The sequence below is a fragment of the Haemaphysalis longicornis genome, unplaced genomic scaffold (assembly GCF_048455015.1).
Source record: "Haemaphysalis longicornis isolate Haplotype H1 unplaced genomic scaffold, Haemaphysalis longicornis Haplotype H1 scaffold_1, whole genome shotgun sequence".
NCBI classification, from domain to species: Eukaryota; Metazoa; Arthropoda; class Arachnida; order Ixodida; family Ixodidae; genus Haemaphysalis; species Haemaphysalis longicornis.
The window spans coordinates 225868647-225894575 of NW_027526203.1; the positions used below are offsets into that span (position 1 = coordinate 225868647).

General features: G+C 46.0%; 1 protein-coding gene across 4 annotated transcripts in view; it reads left to right on the plus strand.

Annotated features, from left to right (window-relative positions):
• Positions 1 to 25929, plus strand: part of LOC144142439 (uncharacterized) — a 242202-nt gene that overhangs the window by 133081 nt on the left and 83192 nt on the right. For all 4 annotated transcript variants that reach the window (XM_077673960.1, XM_077673951.1, XM_077673969.1 and 1 more), the window contains 3 exons: positions 4992 to 5572; positions 11524 to 11676; positions 16277 to 16338. In XM_077673960.1, coding sequence (XP_077530086.1) covers positions 4992 to 5572; positions 11524 to 11676; positions 16277 to 16338 — 796 coding nt within the window. The remainder of the gene's footprint in view (positions 1 to 4991; positions 5573 to 11523; positions 11677 to 16276; positions 16339 to 25929) is intronic.

The following is a 25929-nucleotide window of genomic DNA, read 5'->3' on the forward strand; positions in this document are numbered from 1 at the left end:
ACGTCCAGATTTAGTTAGCTCCTGTGCTTTGGTCTTATTTGTGAAAATAAAATTGGGAGCACAATATGTTTGTGCTTTTCTTTAGTTTGCATAGACGTTGAAGGAAGTGCAAAGTAGCAAGTGCCGTTTGTGAAGTTTAGTGCCGTTTGTGAAGTTCAGCGAAAAGTGTAGTTTTTTAACGCTGTTTACAAAGGTTTTCATTACTTGCAAAGAGCTTTTCCGGTTATTTTTGTGGTATGGTCACATTCTTGTTTGTTTTTTCCTTGAGGAACAGAGTGACACGGTGCTTTTTATTTTATGGCTATGCTGTAGCAAGAGTTATAAACTAGGGATGTATTTTTCTCTATCTTATTTTGCGACATCATAGTGTGCGTTATGGAGTTTCATTATCTGGCTTCTGGCCTAGGATGATAAGACTGGTATCATTTCATTTACAATAAATAGATCTAGCAGGTGATGCTGTTTGTATCACTGGCATTAGTCGCCAAATTAAAGTCCACCTGCAGCTATGCACTTTCTTATTTTGTAAGATCACGCTCTTCCTTACTGGATGTATCTTACTCTTGAGCTAGGATAGCAAGACTGCTATAATTTCATTTGTATTGAATTGATCTTGCAGGTGGTGCTATTTGTATCCCTGAAGCGTTGATCACCAAAGTGCAAATCACCTACAGCCTTGTCGTAGGTTTGAGATGCATTGTAGGACAATCCCTAGTTCTGGGGGGCTGCTGTGCTGTAGTCTCATTGGTAGCACAAAAATAACAACACATAGTATTTTAGCCTTTCTGTATTCTAAAAAGACACTGAGAGAAAAAGTGAAAGAGGATATACAGTTTCTGAAGTTTAACAATTGAAAATTTAATTTACCTTTCCAATTTGTACGGTATTCGTGTAAATTTACGTCAGCCTTTCCAGAGTTATCCTTGTGTAATCACATATTTGTGCTTTTTCCGTGAAGAACAGAGCTACAAAATGATACTAATTATATTGTCGTAGATATTCCTTCGCAAAAGTTACCATGATTTGAAACTTCAAATGCATTTTTCTCAGTTTCTTTTTTTTGCAAGACCATGTTCTGCTTTACGGGGGCTTTGTAATGTTGCCCTTGGGCTAGCATGACAAGACTGGTACCATTGCATTCGTGCTGAATTGATCTAGCAGGTGATGCTATTTTTATTACTTTGTCTATGCTCACCTATTTGCAACAATGAGTAAAGATTAGACAATTTTATACGAATTGTTATTAAATATTCACCTCCTTCATGCATTGCAAGAGTCTTCAAAATGAGTAAAAATAGCATAGCCTGGCAGAGCAGACTTTTGGTATTATCCATACAAATTATTGAGTTTGATCAAGCAAAATCGCTCTAAACCCCATAAGCAGTGCCTCAACAAATAAATTTTGAAGCATTGTATTTCATGAACAAATAAAGCTATGTTAAAACCCATTACATATTTGTAATGAGCGTAAAAGTGCATCAAGGCTGCAAATCTTCATCTATCTGGCACTAAACATAAAAAAAAATTGTCTAAAGACCCACCCCCGCGTAATAGGACCGCCATGATGCCTATTACCCTGAAACTTAGCTGAAACATTGTGTTTTCAGTTTCCTCAGTGCGCTTATGGTTTCGGTTTCATAAAGACTATGAGCTGCTACCGAACCTGGCTTTGGCTTAGCCATAAGGCCGCAGGCAGTTACGCACCATCTGTTCGAAATTCTGTGTGTTACATTTGCATGGTTGTGTTTGCCGGTGTCGGCTGCAGCGCCACAATCAAGGAAATTTGACCAAAAGTAAAATGTTTTTGTGTCTCATCACAAATAGAATAATATCTGCATAAAAGGTTATACAGTCGAACACGGGTATATCGAATTATTGTCTATATCGAACTCATAAATTATACCCTTGAAAATTCTGCGTAAAAGTATAGGAATTCGTACGTTTATATCGAACCGTACTTTTCCCGACATTGGGTATATCGAACGCCGCGCGAGCTGGAAGGTGCTCTTCGGCGGTCGCTGCACCCTCGATTGAGGTTGAGGAGGATGTGGAGGAATGCGCGGGCATGGCGAAGACTAGCTCGCGGAACTAATCCCCCCTACCGGAACGAATTTGCGCTTGCCCAGTCGGGCCCCGCTGCCGGCGCCGTAGCGTTAGAGGACGGAGCCCGGTATGCTAATTCTCTCTAGGCACACAAGCCCGAACGCTCGAAAATGTGACAGTGCGAGGTAGGGATGCCCCAACTGCGCACGTCCTTTTTTTTTTTTTCGGCTGCGTACGTTCCCCGGCTTGCCAAAAAATAGTTTTTTTTTCTCTCTCTCTGGGTCTGTCTTCCCCCGATGTCGTCTCGGAAAAGGGAAGAGGGAACGAAGGCGCTGACGGCATCCTCCTTCTTTTGCATTTTGCTGCTGTTGCTGCTGTTTGGCGAGTTGTCCCGCACCTTTCGGAGATCACTGTTTCTCTCGGAGATGACCATCGCGATCGCTTTGTTGGAGTCCGTTCAGAGAGCCTTGGAATCGTTACCTTCAAAGTTCTTGTGGTACGTGCGCGCTGTTCTTTTTTTGCGTGCGTGTTGTGCATGGTGTGCGAAGGCGCAGCGTACTGCTGGAATTTTCTAGTTGTGCAGCCGGGAGAAGATCGATACAAGCGTCTTTAATTTCATTTCCAGGACGAAGAAGCAGGCCAAGATCAGCGATTTTTTTTTTCACGGAAATAATGCGTCCTGTTGCGTCGTGAGTGCGGAATTAGTTGTCATTCTTGAACGCGACGATCGGTAAGTGATCGTCCGCGATAGGTGAGGTCTCAGAGCCCATATTTCCTATATCAAATTTTTCATATATCGAACTATTTCGCGATCCCCTTGGAGTTCGATATATCCATGTTCGACTGTAGTGCATTGTAGGTAAACATCAATTTAGTCGCCCATTTTTGCCGATCCTAGCATTGCTGCCTGCAACTTACCGTTTCTGCATGTATTGAACAAACAGAGTCTTGAACGCTTTGCCCTCACTTGTTTATTCTGTGCACTTTTGCTTTGAGGTATTTACTCATTTTCGCTCGTGAACTTGAAACGGAAATGAATTTGAAACTTGAAATGAACTCCCTGCTAAACAGAAGCATGCTGGTTTTCTTTTGCCTCCCCCCCTTCACCCCCGTTTTAGTGTATTCAGAAAAGAACAAATAATCTTCAATTAAAATCAATTCAATTCAACTTTCAGATTAGTTTTGCTTAGTGGAGGATGGTGTAATAATATGGCCTTCTGACACGCTCTAGTTAGGTACGTTATCTGCGGCGGAAGTTCGTCGACTCTTGCATCTCTGTGATGGGTGAAAAAAAAGCTATGTTCAGCTTTTTACGCACTGAAACCGCTGTTTGATAGAAAAAATGCGATCGAACACCTTGTTTTACAGAATGTCGCCGTGTGTTCGCATAAACACTGCCGTTTGCTGGACACGGAACAAGGCCTGTTGTGTGATCTTTTGCGACTCTCCGCGTGAGGTTTGGCCTCCGAATGGTAATAATGCAATGCACTCGCTGGGGCCGAAGGTAGATGACTCCGCATTTGGTAAACCTCCACATATAGCACAGGAACGGCGATTCTGGTTTAGAGTAGGTTCTAGTGCATGGTAGAACGCCTGAAAATAGTAGAGGGATTAGGTACTTGGCAGGGGACTTGCACAGCATCCTGTACATAGATGAGGGAGGCACCATAATGCTTAAAATGGTGTTACATCTCCTCCAAATGGCAATTCTGGCTGCTCCGAACCTGCTCCAAAAATGCCTCTCTGGCTGCTCCAAGCCTGCTACAAAAGGCACTTTTGCCTGCTCCCAAACCCATGGAGTCTGTTCCACCCCTGCTGTGGCCTTTCTGGATGTCAACAAAGCGGTGTTCACTTAGTTTTGTGCACAGCATTGGCGCAATGAGGTGCCAACTTGTCTCGCAAAGTTTGTCAACAGAAGCAGCTGGGTTTCACTTGCATGCTTGGACATACTAGGCGCCGAGGAACATGGAGAAATACGTGCGGAGAAGGCGAATCCTCGAGATGTTTTAGATGTGTTTTACACGATTCAGTCGTTCTTAAGTGCGCACGACTATCAATGAAGCACCTCTTGTAGTGTGAAAGCTAAGCTCGCAGAGGTAAAACTCGCAAAGTAATATAACTGACTTTCAGGAATAAATTTTCGCTTTGGGAGCGATTTTCCTGTCGTTTGTTTCATTCTCGCGGCAACAAAATTCCCGCAAAAGCAAATTTTCTGGCTTTCCCTGGCGGATTCGTTATTGTGGGATTCGACTGTATGGTGAACTATATTGCCATCGTTTTGGAGTTCTATATGTCCAGGTTCGACTGCATAATTGACTTCCGGAAACGTATATTTGGTTTGGGGGCAATTTTTAGGCCTTTGGTTTTCATTCTCGCGGCAACGAAGTTCTCTCAATAGCAAATTTTTTGGCTTTCCCGGGCAGTTTTGTAAATATGTTGCCGAGTGACTCTCTGTCATGGTTGCCAGTGTTTGTTTTGGCAGCATACCTAAGGCTGGTAGATCTAAAAATTCCACTTTCAGTTGTTCTAGGGCCCCATCAGGAAACCATTTCGGTTTAAGGTGTTTTAAGCGATGCTTTTTAATTTGCGATAGAGAGCATATACTGCATAAAAATCAGTTTTCTGTCCCTGTAAAGCGTGGCTCCTTGACTTTGCCTGCCTCCAAGCGCATTCTGAACACCTTCGGGTGAGTGGATCGAACCCTCAGCTTGATGCTGCACAGTGGACCGTGGCTTTGGTTCTTGTGTTGTAGCTATGCTAGCTGGGCGATGAAGCCTCTTTATAGCCTCAACCACTACACTGGATTGTGTGGATGCGATTGTTTTCATGGGCACCCTGTAAGAGCCACATGTGGGGATGTACCGTGCTAGGCTTATACGGTATACCCAACGGTGGCACCACTGCTGCCCGGTTGTTCTTTCATCGTGGCTTGTTCTTGGCACCTGCAGGACAGTTCTTGATCCGGCTGGGAGCATCCCAAGAAAGGCAGCAACTTGGCACGGTGGCAGTGGCCCCAAGTGAGGTGGCAGACCTGCTGGCAAGCCCTCCTCAGCCCAGGAGCCGGCCCTGGTGTGTCCCGGACAACGTGTGGGGCTCTGTAGAGCCTCGGGGGCAGAGCTCGGCCACGGGCATGCAGGAGCCCGGGATTCAACCCGGGGGGAGAGCACAGCTGGTGCCAGCTGTCCCCGACGTGCTGGCACGGCGCGCAGTGCCCCTCCAGCCCTGCCCGCCGTTGGACCGTGCGTTGGAGGAGGAGGGCACGGAGCGGCCCTCGAGCAGGGCATCGCAGCCACCCGCGGCAGCCCCAGGGGCAGAGGGCGTCCTGCAGCTCAGCCTGGACCCCATCGGGCAGCAGCCTCTGGCGCCCCCAGTGGACCTTGAGGGCCCGTTTCAGCTGTGCGACAAACTTGGCGAGGAGTCCACCCTCGTCTACGTTACGCGCGTGTACTCTCCGCACCACTTTTACGTGCAGTGTGTAGACGAGGACACCAAGCGCACGCTGCAATGGCTCACCGTCCACCTGGAGGTGGTCAGTGCTGGCTTTTTCTCGCCCTCTTGCACTGCTGCGCACTGCTTTGTTCAAACTGAGCACTCGGCACTAGCTGTGGTTTCCTCTTCCCTGCTGAAAGCGTTGCGGGGCAGCTGAGGTATGGCAGAAAAAGCGCCCTTCACGGGGCTCATGAACCCATGCCCACTTTTCCGTCGTGGCTTTGCAGCCAACCAGGGGTTTCCCCAGGCATCGAATCAAGGGGGGGTGTCTCAACGGCTTGGGGGGGGGAGGGTTCATAAACTATAAAAGCTGTTTTTTTATCCCACTAGTTAAATGATAGACGTCTGTTAACCAAACGCTCATCCCCGTGACGTACGTTTTTCATTTTATATATATATATCTATATATATATATATATATATATATATATATATATACAGTTAAACCTCGATATAACGAAGTCGTACTTGGGGCCGCAAATTTCGTTAAATCGAGAATTTCGTAAAATCGAGGTTTCGATTTTACAGTTCATTTAACCAGTTATTGGGGTTTTAACACTTTGGCCCTCGCCAGGCAACAACTGCTATGTAGTTACCTCTCCAATTAAAGCGAAATTTGTACTAAAACTGGCCGCGAAAATTGTGTGAATTAAGAGTTTCAACACTTGGGCAATGGAATTCGGATAGCCGACGGTAGTTCATGTGTCATCGTAAAACCGGTGCTTTTTCCGCAGCGCCTCATTAAATATGATAGCAGACTAGGTTTCCACTTTTTGTTTTTTCTGTTTTTTCATTTCGGTCACTACTAAATGCCGCTGTTATAGTCAATTGAACCCGCGCCCGCGTCCATGTCCCGTGAACTTCACCCCGCCGAGGTGCTCGTTCGAAGTTACGCCTCTTTTCGTCTATTCAGTGGTAGGCTTAGGGGCCTAGGCGCGGCGGGCCAACAGCGGAAGGCTGCTATGAAACTTTCGAAAGACTTTTTTCATGTACAAAGGCTCTGCAGTATAAGCGCGTGATGCAACCACAACACTTGAGATAAAGCCATGATTGCGAGTTCAGCGGAGTACACGCGGACCGCTTCACTGTGTGGAGCAGCGCTTACGTGCTCCGGAAAGCGGAAAGCTTACATTAAATAAAATTCTTCCGGCCAAATTCGATTAAGCAATTACTTTTATGCCCACTGAGCCCTTACGAAACTGATTTCTCCGCACCGCAGCTGTCTAATGAACGCTGGTGAAACGAAGATGACCACGTTCAAAGAGAGCAATTTATTGCCACCAGCACTCGATGTTCAAGCCGTAGTGAAGAAGTCCGTAAGCAGTGCTTGGCGTTTTTTGACCAGGGCGGGCTTTACGTGACGGTCGTATGCTGACAGCGCTAACAAGGTCTTAAAATTCGTGTGCACCTGCGTGCCTCCGCAGAACATCGATGGCATCCATCACACTTCGGTGGCTGTCAGTTTCACCGAACTTCCTCAGGCTCTTGTTCGGAACACTTTTCTTTCTCTTGGAGTGCTCATGCTGCTTACAAAACTCACCTAACGATGCACGAACAAAATATTAATTTGGTTATCAGCGAGCACAACCTAGAGCAGCAGCACCGTGAGCAATGACGCGTTGATAAAAAAAGCTTGAAATAGGCTTCGGTAGCCTAAGCATAGAGGGCGCTGGCGTAGGCAACGATGGAGACGTCAAAATAGTGGCCGCACTATTAAACCGTCTATGACCGCTAGCGGTTTGTGCAGCTTCGTTCTTCGCTTTTAATTGTTGTTAACCGTAGATTTCACCGCTTTTCTTTCATTTGAGCCTTCAAGAGTCAATTTGAGCACTGAATTTTTTCAATGTAGGGCCTGAGAGGCAAAATAAAACGTGCCTTGACCGGAATTTCGTTCTTCCTTTCTTGCCGGGACTTCGTTAAATCGAATCCGCCGCACAAAATTACTTCGTAAAATCGAGACAAAAATACATGCATTTAGCAAAATTTTGTTAGAAAACTTGAAAAAATTCGTTATATCGCGAATTTCGTTAAATCGAGGTTCGTTATATCGAGGTTCAACTGTATATATATATATATATACACACACACACACACCTGAGAGGCGGTGCTTTCTATTCAATCTAAGAAAAAAACAAATTTAGAGAAATTCATTTTTTACCATGAAAGGTCCGGTCCGTATTCAGTTTTTTTTTTTTTAATTTCTCACCATTTTTCAACGTATAAGGACATTTTCGAACTTGTTACCAGGGCCAGTGACGAAATTTGAGTTCTTGAAACAATGTTTAGGAAGTACACGAATTATGCAGCACTTATAAATCAGGCACCGATTGTACGCTCCCGATTTATTAAAACGCCAGGATTAGCTTCCGTAGCGCTTCGCCTCGCCAAATTGTCCATTTTAAATGTACATGCTGAAAGAGCTTCTGCAAAGATTACGGTTGTAAACAAAGAACGGCATCAAATCAATGAAGAAAGTAAATTATATGTGTGTTTATGTGCGGGAGGAAAAGGTCCATACAAGTACTGACAAGAGTGAAATTTGGGGATTCAAGGGGGGGTGTCTAGAAAAACTAGGGGGGGTCTACACACCCCCTAGGGGGGGGTGTAGGGAAATCACTGCAGCCAACACTACAATCCGTGAGGCAGTCAGTCTAACCAGAGTGGGCTGCCATAACCATGACACTGGGAGGCAGCGGAATTAACCTGGATTTGCGGGCCCCCATCAATTATTTTTGACTGCTGCCATACACTGCAGGTGACCTCTTATTAGGTAAAGGGCATCAGTTGTTCCAAATGGCTGAGGTTGGAGGATGCATGGTATGCATGGAATGGTCGTGCTTACACCCCATTCAGCCAGGACTAAAAATCTTGCAGTTATTGCCACAGCATCCTGTTACGTGACCCCATCTTCTTGTCTCCTGGCGTGTGTGTGTTGTGGCGCTCAGTGTTTTTTGTCAGCACTGCTTGTAAGCAGGCATGCTGCATTAAAACACCCAAAGAGTAAATCTTCACATGAGCAATGGGAAGAAACATCAGGCTTCACTAAAGGCACATTTTTGTGTCCTCATTCGTTCATTCACTGCTTGAGTAGGCCAAAGTGCCACGATGCATACCTGCCAGGTTTCCCGAATTTTCTGGGAGACTTCCGAATTTTCATGGTTTTGTACGATTGTACGACAGAAACAAAAATCTCCCGAAAACGCACCCGTCTTTGGCTTAATCCTTTTCCCAGTATGGCCACAATATGCCGGAGGTATATTGTGGCAATTCAACCCGACACCAGTTCGCATCATTATCAGTGAAGTGCTTAAAAAGCGTAGTCAGCCATGCGCAGACGGTGAACCTGTTCGTCCCATTGTTACTTTACTGTTTATAGAAACGCAGCGCCACTGCCACTTTCATTTACACACAAGCACTTCCGTTCTGAAGATTCAGCAAGTCTCCAGTGGTGTAGCTTGTTGTTAGTTTAGACGAAACAACAAAGCAGTTCAGTTCCTGCTGTTTTGTATTGCGCTTGCAGTACTGTTTCCAGGACTTTCTGAAAAGGGCGGCATTAGCAACGTCGAACATTTAAGTGGTGTAGCTTGTTGGTAGTTTGGGCAAAGAAACAGTTCATTTCCTGCTATCTTGTAAGTAAATAAAAAAAATGTGTGGAAAGTTACCCATTCTGTTGTTGCTACTACCCCCCCCCCCCCCCCCTTCCTGCCTTTCCCCGCCCCAGTAAGATCTCCCTAATGCCATCCCGGCAAACCTGGCAGGTATGCACGGTGCTCCCTCCCCCCTTTTTTGTGATTTTCTTGGGTGTTGTTGGGAAGATGTAAGACCCTGGATGCTGTGTGATCGAGAATGTGCAAGAGCTTCGGCCCACTGAGTACTATAAACACGAGCATTTTTGCTGATGGGTGAGCAGGTCTCTATTTTTAACTGTTCTGCAGTAATGGTACACTTTTCATGGCATTGGTGTTAGCAGAAAGCCTGCTGTGTGGGGAAAATGTTTGTGCACTCGGCATTTTACTTTGGACGGCTTATCCAAAGTGTGGGATTTGAGGCTGTTTTTAAAGGGACCCTGCAACACTTACCATCGACTACTTGGAAAAGTTGGGGTAAAGTCTATTGTCCCAGCAATCTCCTCCCGCAAGAAGAATCGCGCATAATCGTTTCCTCTCAACTCGACCGCGGACAACGCGACGAAAGCTGTGTGCTCTCTCCTGGAGAAGGGGCTGGCTCGCGGTGTTCTCTTCGGCGGCCTTCGATATATCACAGGCCGGTGAGTTTTCTCCTTTTCTCCGTAATGTGGAGGGGTCTATTTCGGTCTGGTGCCACAAAAAAACAGGCATGGCTGCGTGTTCGCGAGCATCCGCTAATGCTGGTAGGGCAATTTTGTAGCAATAAACGTTTGTTGTCGAGTGGTCTCATTCAAAGGAAAGCATTTAGTCCGTCACTCAAACTCCGTGCGCACTCAAAACAAAAGAAACACCGTAACTATGCGTGCTTGTTCAGACGTAGAGGGGGTTGTTACACAGTGCCGACGACGGCGGATCGTCACTGGAAATGCAAGAAATAAGCCGCAAGGTTGACCAGCGACAGCCAATAGGACAGCCATGGCCAAAATGACGTCGTTTAGGCTATGCCAGGGGTGCATAATGAGGATAATTGAAGAAAGCACAGTTGGTTTTTCCGAGTCTTTCACGGCGATTTGCGCGCTTACTGCGTCACGTGCGCGTGTAATATTTGGCCCTGATGTTCCTGGCAGTGTAATCTATACGCTGCGCCGGTTTACTTGCACTGAACAAAGAGTGTTGCAGGGTCCCTTTAAGCTACGCCCTCCAAAATCCCCCAAGAGTTCGCGGTGTCCCGAGGGACCCCCAGCAGGTTCGACTCACCGTCAAAGCGATGACAGGCTCCAAAGAGCCAAGACGAAGTAGGAGATTTATTGGCAAAGTGGTACAGCGCATATTGATCGTTGAGACTGGCTATGAGAACTACACTGTACCGACGTGCGCCTCCAGGCTTCGCCTGAACGGGCGGCCATGGCCGAGGTTGCACGTGGGCCACCCACATCTGATCGGGGTCAAAGGCAGGCCGCGACCTAGATCAAGCAGCATCCCCCTTCTCCGTCTCCTATCTCCCCAATCTCCCCCAAGGAAGACGCTCGTAAGGCGGGAAGGAGGCAGGCTCCTGGGTGAGGAGGAGCGACGGTGGTGGTGGGGAGTTCGTGCCCGCCGGCGTGTCAGCGCGCATGACGACACAGCAACTTGACGTATCCCAAACGTGGGTGCTGCGGGCGGCTAAGGGCTGTGCTCGTGGGTAGCGCAAAGGGGCAACTAAAGGACCTGACAATAGGCACTGCTTTTTTCTTTTTTTAGCACTTGCAGGACTTCACTTGATCCATTTACAGGTGCATCTCGTATTTTTCAAAAAGGTTCTGCTGTTAATCCCAAGGATGTTGAAAGCTTTTTCCTGTAGGCTGCTGATCACTAGCTGCCTAAAAAGGGTGTCTGTGATCCCGAGTCATTCCAATTTGAATTAGTACTGTGTTGGCTGACTGCTCCAAACCGAGGTTTGCTCAAAATCCGGTCTCTGCTGTCCCGCCCTGGTGTGATTAAAAACCTGTGCAACGAAATCGTTTGGCATTCTAACAGGAGGAGTTCCTTCCTGACCAACTTTAGTAAGTTTCTGCGCGCTGCAGAAGTTTGCATGCATGAACCACTCGAAACAGCTCGAATGGACAGCCATTTTGCTGAGCATTTCGGTCATTGGGTAAAGCGATTTGATTGCATGCGAGCTGGCAGCTGTGATTGGTCTTAACAGGGTAAAAATATCCAATTTACCGTCTTGCTAAAATACCCCCACTCCCTTTCTGCTCTTCACATCCAGCAGCAGCGAATGGTTCAACTGAGGAGCCATATCAGGGCCATTTGGAGTTGACTGTCACTGAAATGTTGCTTTCCCACTTGTTCAGTTCGATCAATGTGGATGGCTTCTTTCCAGGTGTCCAGAGGCTGGGGGGTGCACCAGAACAATGTGCAGACCCTGACTGTGGGCATGCCCTGCGCAGCACCCTACACGAGCAGTGATGGCGTAACCACTTGGCTGCGGGCCATCATCTACGCTGTTGATGCCCAGGATGAGAGAGATGCCGTAGTGAGCATTTTCACTTTGCTGCTATTCACCGCGTCTCTGTCTTGGTAGGGAGGAGTGCAACATGCAGCCTTCTGCCTCTGCTTGACTCGCGGAAACGGAAGAGGGGGAGTTACTCGGGACACTGCGTAGGTCCCAGCACTGACAAAAAAAAAAAAAAAAAACTTTTATTGGGCTTTGTGGTGTGACATCCGCCTGGGTGAAAAGCAGTGCGCCTTACGATGTGAACGCGATTAACTTACACTTGCCACAAGCGCCGATTTTGGCCTTGAGGAGAAGCTGGGTCATGCGACTGTGCAGCAAGTTCAGAGTGCTCACCTGTGGTGGGTAGGTGAGGCAGTGGTACGGCCTGTTCGTTCAACCTTTCCTCTGAGGGCCCCTGCAGGGATGTCAGTGGGTAACAATCGGGACGTCGCTGATCAGCGCCGCGACAGGGTGGTGGATGGGCCGTTGCCTGCGCTGGCCAGCGGCACCTGATGGCAGTGCACGGAGGTCCCCCCGCTGTTCGAAAGAGAAGTGGTGCATGGGATACACTGTGCGATGCCTTGTGCTATGACTGCACTGTAGTACGACTGCACTTCTCTTCCTGGCCAACATTGCGGGCTACGACAATAGCTTGACCAGAGTTTGTAGATTTTTCGCGTTGTTCTTGAAGAAGTGGATAATGGTGAACGCATGGAGCATTGCTTGCACACGGATATGCTTTGGGTGCATAGCAATTGTGTGTCATGGTGCTTGTCGCCACTCACCAGAATGGAACAGCGCATCGTCAAGAGGTATGCAAGAGGTGTTGTGCACTCACTCCCCTGGTCAGTCATTGGAGGTGCAGGAGATGGGCCAAGAAGCTAAAACAATTGTTGCTTCAGTGTTCCTTCCTAGGTAAATCGGATGTACAGTGGAACCCGGCTATATCGAACCCGTTTGCATCGTATTATCCTTCAGGGGTGGCACAGCTGTGCCATTTGTGCCATTGAGCGCCAGACTTGTTTACCTGCACATCCTGCGCCAAACAGCCCCTGTTGTGCAAGCTTGCCAAGCTCGTTTATCAGTGCTGTCCTGCTCCGAAGCGCCTGAATTGAACCACGAGATACGACCGCCATGATGCCCAGCACCCGAAAACTTGGCTAAAACATCGTGTTTTCAATTTCATCAAGGCATTTATGGTTTCGGAGGCTATGGGTGGCTATGGAAGTTGATTTTGGCTTAGCTGTAAGGCCACAGGCACTATGCGCTTTCTCTGCATTCTCTTTGCATTTTTGTATTGCATTTGCACAGTTCTGTTTGCTGGTGTCGGCCGCTGCGCCACAATCAATGGAAATGACGAATAGTAAATTGTTTTTGTGTCTCATCAAAAACAATAATATTCGCATGAAAAATTGTAGTTTATTGGAGGTGCACATCAATTTAGTCACCCATTTTTGGTGATCCTAGCTTGGCTGCCCGCAACTTTTCATAGCTACATGTATTCAACAAACAGGGTCTCTGATGCTCTGCCCTTGCTTGTTAATTCAGTTTGCTGTTGTTGTGAGGTAATTACACATTTTCACCTGCAAACTTTGATGTTAGCTTTGGTTTGTGGAGGATGGTCCAACATTAATCGTTTAGTCTTCTAACAGGCTCTAGTTACATAGTGTGCAGCGTAAGTTCGTCGACTCTCGCAACCCCGTGACAGGCCAAGAAAGCTGTGTTCAGCTTTCCACACACTGAAATCACTGTTCCATAGAAAAAACTGCAAGCAAACACCTTGTTTTACGAAATGCCGCCGTGTGTTCGCATAAACACTGCCGTTTGCTTGACACAAAGGAAGGCCTGTTATCTGATCTCTTAACTCTGCGTGTAAGGTTTGACCTTTGAACGGTAATAACACGGCGTGCTCGCTGGAGTTGAAGGTAGATAACTCCGCATTTTGTAAACCTCTAGATATAGTACAAGAACTGCGTTCCTGGTTCAGAGTAGGTTCTAGTGCATGGTAGAGCGCATACGCCCGTAGAACTACACCCGTCATACTTTTTAGGAGATGAGCCCATGTTTTCCATCAGGTGTGTTTTTAAGTTTCTTACTGATGTCAATTTTTTACATCTCATCTCTTATCATGCATCATGACAACCTAGCCCTTTACACCAGTCATCTTCATTAGCTTGTGTTTTACTTCGTTTATTTTTACCGAAATGCTTCACTTTTACTTTCATGTCACTCGAATGAACTAACCATCCTTTGGCGCTCTTCGCCCTCAGTCGGCCTTGCCCCATAAAAATACAAACATCATCATAGAACGCCTGATATAGTCGATAGGTAAAACGTAATTGGCAGGGGACTTGCACAGCGGCCTGTAGGGAGGCAAGGGAGGCACCATAATGCTGTGAAATGGTGTTACATCTGCTCCAAATGGCATTTCTGGCTTCTCAAAGCCTGCTACAAAAGGCACTTTTTCCTGCTGCCAGGACTGCTCCCAAACCCATGTACCCTGTTCCACCCCTGATTATATGGGACTATTTGTGGGCACGGTACGTTTACAATGAGAATATGTATATAGCAAAAAATATTTCTATATCAAACAAAGATACCAACGACAACCAATATATCACATGTGAAACGCCGCTGTGAAACGCCCTTCCCCCAAGTTGGATTTCCCTCGGTGCATTGGAGAAATTCCTCCGGCACACCCCTCAGCGTGGTTTAGCCTGGCTGCTCATGGGCAGGGGGCAGCTCTTTTCCCTCCCTCACCTCGCCCTCCCTATCATGGCTGCGCCATCGCACCAAGTGCGAGCCGTCGGCACCCCCCTTGCAAAAAATGATCCCGGCCCACCCGCTATGCTTTTGTTTTTTATTCTTTGCGTTTGTGTCGTTCACCCTTTGTGGGCTTTTTCAGAAGTGTCGGTGTGGTGGCTAATGCAGCATTATGCTAGTGTCATTAAACAAAGGCTTATTTAGTGGCTCTAGCTAGCGCAAAGTAGCCAAATTTGACTTTTGCCGTGAAGCTGGCAACCGTATGCCGAGTCGTACTTGGTGAGAAGTCGGGCGTACCCGTCGGGCACGAGATTCCTGAGAACACCTTGTGAAAGTAGGTTTTGGGCAGATCTTACTAAAGAAACTGCCTAAAATTGCTTCAAGTCTGCAGGCTTGTTCATGTTGGTGATGATTCAAAAATCCTGAGGAGTGCAATGAAGCCACCGCTGTTGTTGTCGAAGTGGGGAGCGAGGGGTCGGAATTTCCGGATGCCGTTGCCGAATCAACGGCCGGCAAAGGGTCGGCAACGGGTCGGCAATGGGTTGTGAGAGTTGATGGTGGTGTCACGACCATGGGAGAGTTTGGAGGACTACATTGATGGTGGTGTCACGACCATGGGAGAGTTTGGAGGACTACATTGCCAACATCGTACCGAGTGCAAGTGAAAGCGGGCACAACGAGGGAAGCAACGGCGATCCTTTGCGTACAACCTCGAAGTGATTGGCGCACTCACACTAGTCTTGCGCTTATTCGCAAATGTGAAAGATTGCGGCCTCAGCTGCTCCGACTCTTTACACAGTGTAGAAAAGTGCATACTATCTTGGCCAGCCAGTTTATTCAAGCAGAAGAAGATGCAGGATTATTTTGCTTGAAAGTAAGATAGTTTCATCGCTAAACTGTTTTTTAAAATGCTATGTGCTTTTATGACGTCCAATACGCTAGCTTGCTTATATTGAATTATTGCCTATATCGAAATGATAGGTGTTTTTTTGCAAGTCTGATATAACCTGGTTTGACTGTACAGAAAAGCATTTATTAGAGGCAGACTGTATTTCACAGAAGGAACAGCAATTAACTATGCACCTAGCTACGAACGTCCCCAGTGTTAGAGTTCACAGGGTGTCATCATTGTTCCTAGCGCAGTCTCGCGTTGGTAGCTTCCTGGTGGTGGCAGTGGTAGTGCTCGTGTCAGCAGGGGAGCTTGGCAGTCACGAGCTCAGCCGTCGCAGCCAAGAGGCAGGGGTGCGGAGCCCCAGGTGCGTGCAGGGACCCATCTGGGTGCGAAGTCCGAGCGTCGCAGCCCAGCAGCTCAGCCGGTTCTTGTTCCATATCCCCGAGTAGCTTCTGGAACCGCCAACGGTGCGTTGCCAAGGGGTGTCGCTCCAGCATCGCATCCTGGAGCTCGCTCTGTGGTGGCCGGAAACGTCACGAGGCCGTGCTCTGGGTCTGCCAAGCTGGGTGCTGTTTCGGGAGCGTGGCCTCATCTTCCTCCTCATTCAACTGCACTCCCTCTTGAAGTGCTAATTGGCCTGTCTTGGGATTGACCCTTATTGCTTCTTTCCCTGTTCTTCAATTGCTTTGTCTGAGCCTGTGCTTCTCCGCGGGGGTGGGGGATTGCTCACGGTGCCTGCATCTGGCGTGTCACTGGTGCGTGCCGACCTGCACGGTGACACTCGGTGCGAGTCGCAGTGGTCGACAGCAGTGGCACCCAGCCGGCGAGCTCTTCTTCGCAAGCCCTGTGGTAATCTCCCTGTTGCACACTGGTTCTTTCACTGTGCAGTCCCCCTCTTGCTTGCGCTGTTTTACGAGGGTGTGCAAGCTGTGTTTGTCTTCAGGCTTGTAGACATAGCTGCAGCACGTTTTTTTCCTTCTGCAGGTCTTCTTTGTTGACTATGGTTACGCAAGCCGTGTCCGGAGGACTGATCTGCACCCTCTCAAGTAAGAGGTCAACTTTTTACCCCTCAAAGGTTAACTCTACTCACTTTTTTTTACAAGTGGAAGCAGGAGAATGCCCAAAACCCAAAGGCTCGATCGTTACAGGTAATGTTTTCAGAAACTGGAAAAATGGCGGCCATTTCCCCTGGCTGGTGGGACGTAGAGAAGGGAAACATGAACGGACAAGCTGGCATGGCAGCAGCTCAGTGCTGCATAGAGCTCGCCAGCAAAAACGAGCTTAATGAAGGGAGATTGTAGGTGTGTTGGTTCTCGTCGTTGAGCTCAAGCCTTTCTTGAGCCTGCAAGTGGCTTTCGAATGGGCACTTTGCGAGAACATTGGGCACTGGAGAACCAGCAAGTTACAGGTTTGGTAAGAGAGTTTGTTTTCCTATGTCACATACGATGCGCATGGTAGGTGTAGCGGCAAGTGTGCCTTTGGAGCTTTCCTAAGAGCCGAATAATCTTTTCAAAAAAACGGTGATGTCCGCAAAATGCGCGTAGTATTTGGAAAGTAATGGCAGTCTTGTCGCAGAGGTGCTGCACGCACAGTTTCTCTGCGACTGCACTGCTGACCATTCCTTCCTCCAGGCCTTTTCGGTTTCTCATGCCAAAGGTACCCTACCTTATGGGGAGGCCACACACTCTTTTGAAGTGGGCAACAGGAATGTACCCTGTGCTGGCTCCGTGTGTTCATACAAGCCCATGTCCATACAAGAAGCCCGTGGCGGCCGCTTTTCTGATGGAGGCAAGCAGCAAAAACGCCCGTGTGTACGAGATTTCGGTGCATGTTAAAGATCCCCAGGTGGTCAAAATTAATCCGGAGCCCTCCACTACGGCGCGCTTCATCGCTTGCGTTGCGTTGCCGCGTTAAACCCTACAATCAATCAAATCAATCAGTACAAGCCCATGTTGAAAATGTTAGTCCGGTCTCTCCCGGGGGAGTGTGGGAGTGGGAGCGGGACGTTGCTGCCCTTTATACTCTGAAATCAATGTGTCTGGGTGCTGTCATCTGATTGGGAAGCCAGAGCTGCTCCAGTGCTCTCTCTTTTTTTTTTTTTTTTTTTTTTTTTCTTCTTCTTCTCCAGAAATCGTTCCCAATTCTAACCTGGCTGGGTCACCACCAAGTTTTTTGGAGGATGTTGAAGCGTAAAAGTTGGCGTGTATTGGTAGATTAGTGTCCCGAACAAATAACGCCACTTGCCGCAGCAGTGCTTCTTTATCATTGCAGAAAATTTCAAAAAAGCGAGGATGGCTATCACCACTCTATACACTTTTTTGCACTAAGGTTTGCAATATCGCAACTCATGAATGGTGAAATGGAATAGATAGAGCTTGTCTGTGTGCTTTTCCGAAAGAAAAAAAAGTATGGGCACCTAAATATCACATAAATGTGTTGGCAACTGGCTCATGTTCTTGAAAAGACCAAAACTGAAGCTAGTAAATGCTATAAAATAGGCTGCCTCACCTTCATGGGTGTTTGTTTCAATTTTGGTGAAATGTCTCACCTTGGGTTGCAAGCATGCAAGTAGCCTACTCGAATGGGCATGAGCAAAGGAGCGAAAAATACTGGAGGGACAGGGGGAGATGTTCCAGCTTTATAACACCTAGAGAGGAATTGTCCACTGTGATAGGTTACGTAGGGTTGTGCGAATATTGAAATTTTATAATACGAATCAAATACGAATAAAGTAAAAAACTTCAAATATCGAATGTGTGTGTAGTAATTTAAAGATGCAAAATCCTAAGTAGCAATAGTTTTGGTACCCCTTTAAAATAAACTATTGCACGAATTACCGTGCAGGATTAAAAGTTAACCGCTCATTGTTACGTGTCTCGCCGCGACAATTGATGAGGCTTGAGTCGCAAACACATGACTGTAATTGAAGGCATTAAATTCAAAATGAAGAACACAAAAGAATAAACCAGCTCAAACTTATCAACTCCAAGCAAGTAGGGCATAGATACAACACTGCACTTACATCTAGCTAATCAATCCTTAAAAGTCCTCTATCCTAAATTACCCTAGCCATGCACCCCCTTCTTGTCCGCTCTCTGCCTTAGTTAATGATGCGTGTCCTACCATGATGTTGAAGAGCACTTCTCTACCATGGGTGGCAATGTCCGCTTGAGCGAAGCAACTGGGCGAAGGGCTCGGCGATCGTAGCTGGCGCGTGTTCGACGGCACGTGCTGGTTCCTTGTCCCGAGGTTGTCGGCCCCGGGGATGTTGGTGCTATGTCACCTTGCTCACTCTCTCAACATTTCTGGATTTATTGCCGCTGGTGTGCTGGGCGTCTCCAAACACCACGAGGCCAGCCAAGCAAACCCGCTGGAGTGTTGTGGAGCAGGATGCAGCAGGGTCAATCAACTGCCTCGAGGTCGCGTTCCACGTTCCGCTCACTCGATCCTCGTCTTCCTCTTCAGCTCGCCTTTTCCTCTGTTTGCCTCTAATTCGTCACCACTTCAATTTCCTTTTTTTTTTTTTTTTTTTTTTTTTCGCCTTTCTTGCGGGTCTTCTCAATGTTCTAATTTAGAAATTTGTATTTTGATCTTTTCGTTTGCTTGTTTCTCTTCTTTCCCTTTTTTCCCTTTCACCAATTCTTTTATTTGGGTATGCAGCATGTCTTCTCTCTCTTCTTTATCTATTCGCCACGTAAAATTACTCCCGGTGTTGAAGAGTTTTTTTTCCCCAAAAAGCTGCTATACTCTATTCGAAATGTTCAAATATCGAAGCGAGTAACGCTATATTTTATTCGGCTTTGAATCCAGTAACGCTATTAAAAAAATTTCAAAAAAAAAGAAAATTTTTTTAATGCATTGCAAAGTTCAGGAACAAGCATAGGCGCTCTCCGCCGGTGGTGACGGGCTTTTCCACACTGTTCCAGTGATGTGCAGCTAAACGACAAGAGAAAGGTGCTTTTGGGCAGCACCTCGGTCCCCTTTGGCAACGGCCTTCTGTTTTCCCATCCTCAGGGTCTCTGAGCTAACACTCTCGAGATCAGAAAACCAGCTTTGGGTTGTCGTAGTCTCCGAGTTGCCGGTGGTCAGATCAGTGCGCAAATTTATCTTTTTTTTTTTAACTCTTTCGCTACCGCAGAAAATTGACCAATTTTGGGGGGTCCAAGAAAACATTTTTTTTTTCTGCTAAAAATTATTTAGGCACTAATTGCAGGAGCACGAAATGCAGATTATTTAACGGCCTTTCCAATAACACCAGTTTTTTAAAGGTTTTCATATATCATAGTTGTGAAAAAAAATATCAAAATCAAAAGTTTTGTCAAGTTGTCGAAAAAAATGATAAAGGAGTTGTGTATATCAAACCACCGGTAGTAGAAAAAAATTAGAATATACATTTTGCAGGGAAACATTTCAAAAACACACCCTAAAAAAAAAGTCGACTTGCGCGGAACAGTTTTTAAGATATAAAAAAAAAATGTTAGCACGCACGGTGCTCGTGTCATGCGGTGAAGCCCAACCTCTAATTCAAACTGTGCAATTTTGGGTGGTTCCTTGGAATAAATCTGGCGGTTTGACGTTATCAGAGGCACCAATTTGCCCCCACATAACGTAAAAACATCTTGTCAATGGCTGACTTTGCATTTACAGCGAGCACAATATTTGGGACAAGCACGCGATGCAGAAAAAAACATGCATGAAGTTGAAAACGGAACGCCGTGGCTGATGTTTGTTGTCGTTCACGGTCAGTTATCTCTCAAAACATAAAGCTGAGCTTTATTATCATCTTCTTACTCGCAATTGTAGCCTTGCTCGCAAAAATGAGGTACGATGAGCTAGAATCGTCCCCTGCGATCTTTGGCCGAGTAGCAGTCGCGCGCTAAAAAAGATCAGCACAACGAGCCTCCTCTATTGCAGCGCCACCTAACATTTTTCAAATGAAACAGTACAAAAACTTATCAGAGACTCCGTCCGAATAGACAGTTCAACTAAGCAGCAACATTAGACACCCGGATATACCCTCGCATGAAAACGAAACTGGAAGGCGAACAGCTGGCAGTGTAAGGCCGGTTTGAAGCGCTGTCCTCGGCGGAACAGATATCTGGCGACTGGGCGTGACCTTTTGACTTGCATCTGAAGTTCTTATCGCAGAAATCGGGTTAGGGTGGGGGGAAATGAGGAGCGGCGTGCTTTGTTCGAGGATCAGTCGCGGACGCTTCAGGCGCCATGGCAGTTAGCCTTGAAGTTGGGTAACTGCGTAGTTGCGCTAAATATGAATTTCGCGATGCAGAAACGAAACCGAAACTGTTGTAAACTGTTTGGGAATGGTCCTGGGGTAAGTAGAACTACCAGAGTACTTAGGACAACTTGCGCAAACGCAATAAAACTGCCTAAAATCATAAAGTAGCTTTGCAACCAGGCACTGCTTGACATTTTCAGCCGATTTCTGGGATTATTACTGTCAGAGCGTGAACCTGACGATTGAAAATCGTTTGCTAGTTCCCCATTCACGCCCTGATAGCAAAAAACAAGCGCTGGTGCAGAGTAATTACGAGTTGCACGCATTCTTCGTTGGTAGCCTTGAGGCGCGATGACCACGCCCCTTTTCCACAACCAGGTGATTCAAAAGCGTGTCAAAAATCACGTTTCCGTTGCAAAAATGAAAACAAAACTGATTTTGAAAGGCCATTTTCTGATCTAACTCCGAACAGCTTTACTTGTTCGAGAAACGCCTGGAACGCTATGAAAAGGCGCTCCCAAAAGTATCGATCAAATTGATCGATTTTGATAGGCGCGGTAGCGAAAGAGTTAAACTGTAATGTTGCTCTTCTTCTTTCTATACAGGAGATAATAAAAACGATGAACTTGTTTAGCTTTACGCCCCTAGATCCCAGATAACGCTTTCTTGACAAGCAGACGCTGACACTGCGGCACTAGCCAAGCTGGTTTCCTATGCTCAGTTGTCATCATTCACTTGCCTTTGTTATTGCGCATTTGGGGGGATTTCGGTCTCAAATTTTAAGGGGCACACTGCTCTTAGAAACATTTGCTTTCCAACCAATTTTGATGAAACTGGTGGGCTTGTTCAGTTTGCTAATTTAAAATATCCAATTAGTTTTGATGCAAATTAGTTTTATGCAATAATTAAAAATCTTTTTTGATTGTTCATGGGAACAATTGAGAAAGATACTATTCAACAAAAATTCTCAGCAAGGCATGAATAGATACTAGAAGATGTGGAAAATGGAATGTTGAAAGCAGTTTTTTTTTATGTCAATCACATGCAAGTTTGTACCAATTCTAACTTCTGGGTTTAAAGTACCTGTGCTAACCAATTATAAATAACACTATATAAACAAGTATTGAAGCATGAAATGTAAAATATGTTTCTCTTATTTCAAGGTCTAAACATTCAGTGAGGATTTGGCGCTTTTGGCGCGAATTACGCGGGACCACTGGGTCATTTCAGATAAGATCGAACAAAGCATGGCTGGTCGACCTCTTCAATTTGCTTGAAATTTTTTTACCTCATTCCCGCATGTATTTAATGTGCGGATTCACAAATATTTTCGGCGGAAAAAATTTTGCCCGGCTGAAAAAAAATTTGGAACCCACCCGCGTGGACCCCGGCCGCTACCTGCCCATGCGCCGCGGCCAAATTTAGCGACGTCTACCAAGAAATATACTAATCAGGCGGGAATGGTAATTTTTATGCTTAATCTACGCCTGGTGTACATTCTGCGCCCAAAATATCGTTGGCTAGAAAAACATAAATTTTTTGTAATAAATTTCCAAATCTTGCTCAGAGTGCATTTTGTTGTGTACTTTGCGGGCCAGTATTATCGTAAGTAATGGAGCTAGAGCATTCCAATTTGAGTGAGGGCTGCTCCTGGCAAGCACAAATAAGGGCCTTAAATATCGTGTCTATGCACACTACGGTTAAAAAGTAAATGGTGCACAAGTGTAAAGAAAAAACTAAAACACTCCGAGTTCAGAGGCTTATTAAAAAAAAAATACTTCTTCGATTTTGCTGAAATTCTCCCCAGATGTTCACCTGTGCATGTACTTCAATGATCATTAAAAACATGTTGCATCATTTTGTTCCTGACGCGCCTACAGCGCGAGAAAAAAGCCTGGTCGGCCAGGTCTTCACAAGATCCTGAGACATGAAACAGTGAGAGCAACTTCCATTGAATGTGCAGACATTTGATAATGTTTTTGTACCAAAGGCAAACAATTACTTATTGATAGCATTACGGATAATTCAGAAGCAAAACTGAAATTTTTATGTGAATTTTGGAACGAAAATAAACAATCTGCGCACCGCTAAACGTGTACTCTTCGAAGAAAAAACGGAGGAACTCCAGATTCACGCGCATTTAAAAAAAAAAACGCTTCTTCGAGTTTTATGAAGCCATAGAAATATTGTGCGTCATTCTAAGCACAGCGCGGATACAGTCATACGGTGGCGAAACCGCTGCAATGTATGGTGGTAAAACTCGCAATTTTAAAGGTCTTCGGGTCTATTTTTATAGCTTCCTCTAGATTTCCCCAACCACGGTCACTCTTTGTCTTACGTTATCAACGCTCTTTTTTTTGTGCGCACTGCTGCCGTGATGCGATATATTTGGTTCATAAGATCAACTATTTGACAAGGTGCACGCAGTCTTGTTTTTTAACTCACCTGGACGTAACTTTCGTTCTCCTGAAATCAAAGGTTCAACGGAAGCCCGTCCGGTCGGCAGCACACATGGCAAGTATTAAAAACGGACATCGGCCACACACGACCCTGGCACGGGTACGTCTCCAGGTAGCACGCCCCTCTTCAGTCCTCCTTGGGACACACTGGTTCAATTACCGAATTAGCGACCAAACAGGAAGGCAAAAGCCCTTGAGCCCGGTGGGGTCTGGGACGACACATGTGGGATCTTCATTTTTGTGTTTGAGTCGAGTATTTTGTGGACTTTTTCAACCGTATGCGGCGGCGGGGACTTGGCTGACAGAAAGAGCGAAAGAGGGGACTGGAAGAAAAGGGGCTGCATGCGTTCGAACGGTTACAAGTGTTCAGTTCTGTCACACTGGTTGATTGATTGTGGGGTTTAATGCGCCGACGCAACGCAGGCGATGAGGCGCGCCGTAGTGGAGGGCTCCGGATTAATTTTGACCACCTGGGGATCTTTATCGTGCGCCGAAATCTCGTACACACGGGCGTTTTTGCTTTTCGCCTCCATCAGAAAAGCGGCCGCCGCGGCCGGGAATCGATCCCGCGACCTCGTGCTCAGCAGCGCAACGCCTTAGCCACTGAGCCACCGCGGCGGGTTCTGTCACACTGGGAGAGTGCCTTGCGCTGCCTCCCCGCTATTTGACTACGGTCGCATTTTAATCTTCATTTCATCACTTTTTATTATTCATTTTAAGTATTCTGATTTTATTATTCTTTCTGTATATATTTAGCTTGTTACTCAGTCTCTTTTGTCATAGTTTTGTGGTTGCAAGCGATGACGTCTGCCATGACTCTGCGCATGCCTGCTTGGCTTTAGAAAAAATCAGGGTGTGGGTAGACGACAATCTCCCACTGTACTCCAAGGTGACGTATGTGAGTGACGGAGCTGACAGTCACTTTAAAAACAGGTACCAGCTTCATGAGTTGCGAAAGAGCGACATGCCTGAAACACAATGAATATTCTCCGCAACAGGGCACGGAAAGAATGCCGGCGACGGAGTTGGGGGAATCGTCAAACACCAGGCGACACTTTACAACCTAAGAGAACCAATAAGAAATGCGATTCAGACGGCAAAAGACATGGTAACTGTGTTGTCTGAGATGATCAAGGGCGTTCACTTCATATACCTCAAGGGGAACGAAGTTTCCAGCTATCGTGAAACAAAAAAGGAAGAATGGCGAACGTGCATGCCTTTCCCGGCATACAGTCCTGGCACGTGTGGAGTTTAAGGAAGTCATCAGAAGCAGATATATGCAAACTATACGCAGCGCGGACTGTTTGTGCCCCTTTGAGGAAATTGTGAACATTGATGCAGCAAGCAATGTGTAAATAAACAGCTAGTAGCTGCACGGTATTAATGGGGTGTCGATGGAACTCTGTCATGTCAAACGTTGACTTCATTAGTCTCACTTGGCTATTCTATTCTCCTTATCTCAGAAGATATTCTGCCCTTTCTACAAAATAAATAAGGGAGATCTGCAGAAAGTCACAATCGTCGTTTTATGTCTCAGCTCCTTGTGACGAGCATGCTTGACAAGGCTCTTTTGCTTTTCAGTGATCAAAATGATGCGAATTTTTTTAATGGCTCACGCAATTAAATTAAGAGGAAAATATCCGTGGAAAGCTTCATAAAAGTCGAAGAAGCATTTTTTTTTTTAAATGCGCGTGAATCTGGAGTTCCTCCGTTTTTTCTTCGAAGAGTACACGTTTAGCGGTGCGCAGATATTTTATTTTCGTTCCAAAATTCACATAAAAATTTCAGTTTCGCTTCTGAATTCTCCGTAATGCTATCAATAAGTAATCGTTTGCCTTTGGTACAAAAAAATTATCAAATGTCTGCACATTCAATGGAAGTTGCTCTCACTGTTTCATGTCTCAGGATCTTGTGAAGACCTGGCCGACCAGGCTTTTTTCTCACGCTGTAGGCGTGTCAGGAACAAAATGATGCAACATGTTTTTAATGATCATTGAAGTACATGCACAGGTGAACATCTGGGGAGAATTTCAGCAAAATCGAAGAAGTATTTTTTTTTTTAATAAGCCTCTGAACTCGGAGTGTTTTAGTTTTTTCTTTACACTTGTGCGCCATTTACTTTTTAACCGTAGTGTGCATAGACACGAAATTTACGGCCCTTATTTGTGCTTGCCAGGAGCAGCCCTCACTCAAATTTGAACGCTCTAGCTCCATTACTTACGATAATACTGGCCCGCAAAGTACACAACAAAATGCGCTCTGAGCAAGATTTGGAAATTTATTACAAAAAATTTGTTTTTCTAGCCAACGATATTTTGGGCGCAGAATGTACACCAGGCGTAGATTAAGCATAAAAATTACCATTCCCGCCTGATTAGTATATTTCTTGGTAGACGTCGCTAAATTTGGCCGCGGCGCATGGGCAGGTAGCGGCCGGGATCCACGCGGGTGGGTTCCAAATTTTTTTTCAGCCGGCCAAAACTTTTTCCGCCGAAAATATTTGTGAATCCGCACATTAAATACATGCGGGAATGAGGTAAGAAAATTTCAAGCAAATTGAAGAGGTCGACCAGCCATGCTTTGTTCGATCTTATCTGAAATGACCCCACTATGGATGCTAGAGAGGCCGCCCCGTGTTACACGTCTAGCCAGTTCACTGTTCAGTCAGCCGTCCAGCTGACAACTCTGTGGAAATGTGGGAGGCCTCGTGTTTTCCGTTTTATGCTAAATGAATTTTATTGCAAAAATGGCACCAGCATTTTACCCTGTCTTTCGAAGAACTGTGTAATTGTAGTGTCTTTATGTACTGGTACTTTTGCTCTCCCTCTTGTTTTTTCACTGTTTTTTCTTTGTTCCTCTTTGCTGTTATCCATGACATATGTTGGTGTATTGCCAGCTGGACTATTATACTTTGTCATACTTTATGATTTACAATTCAACAA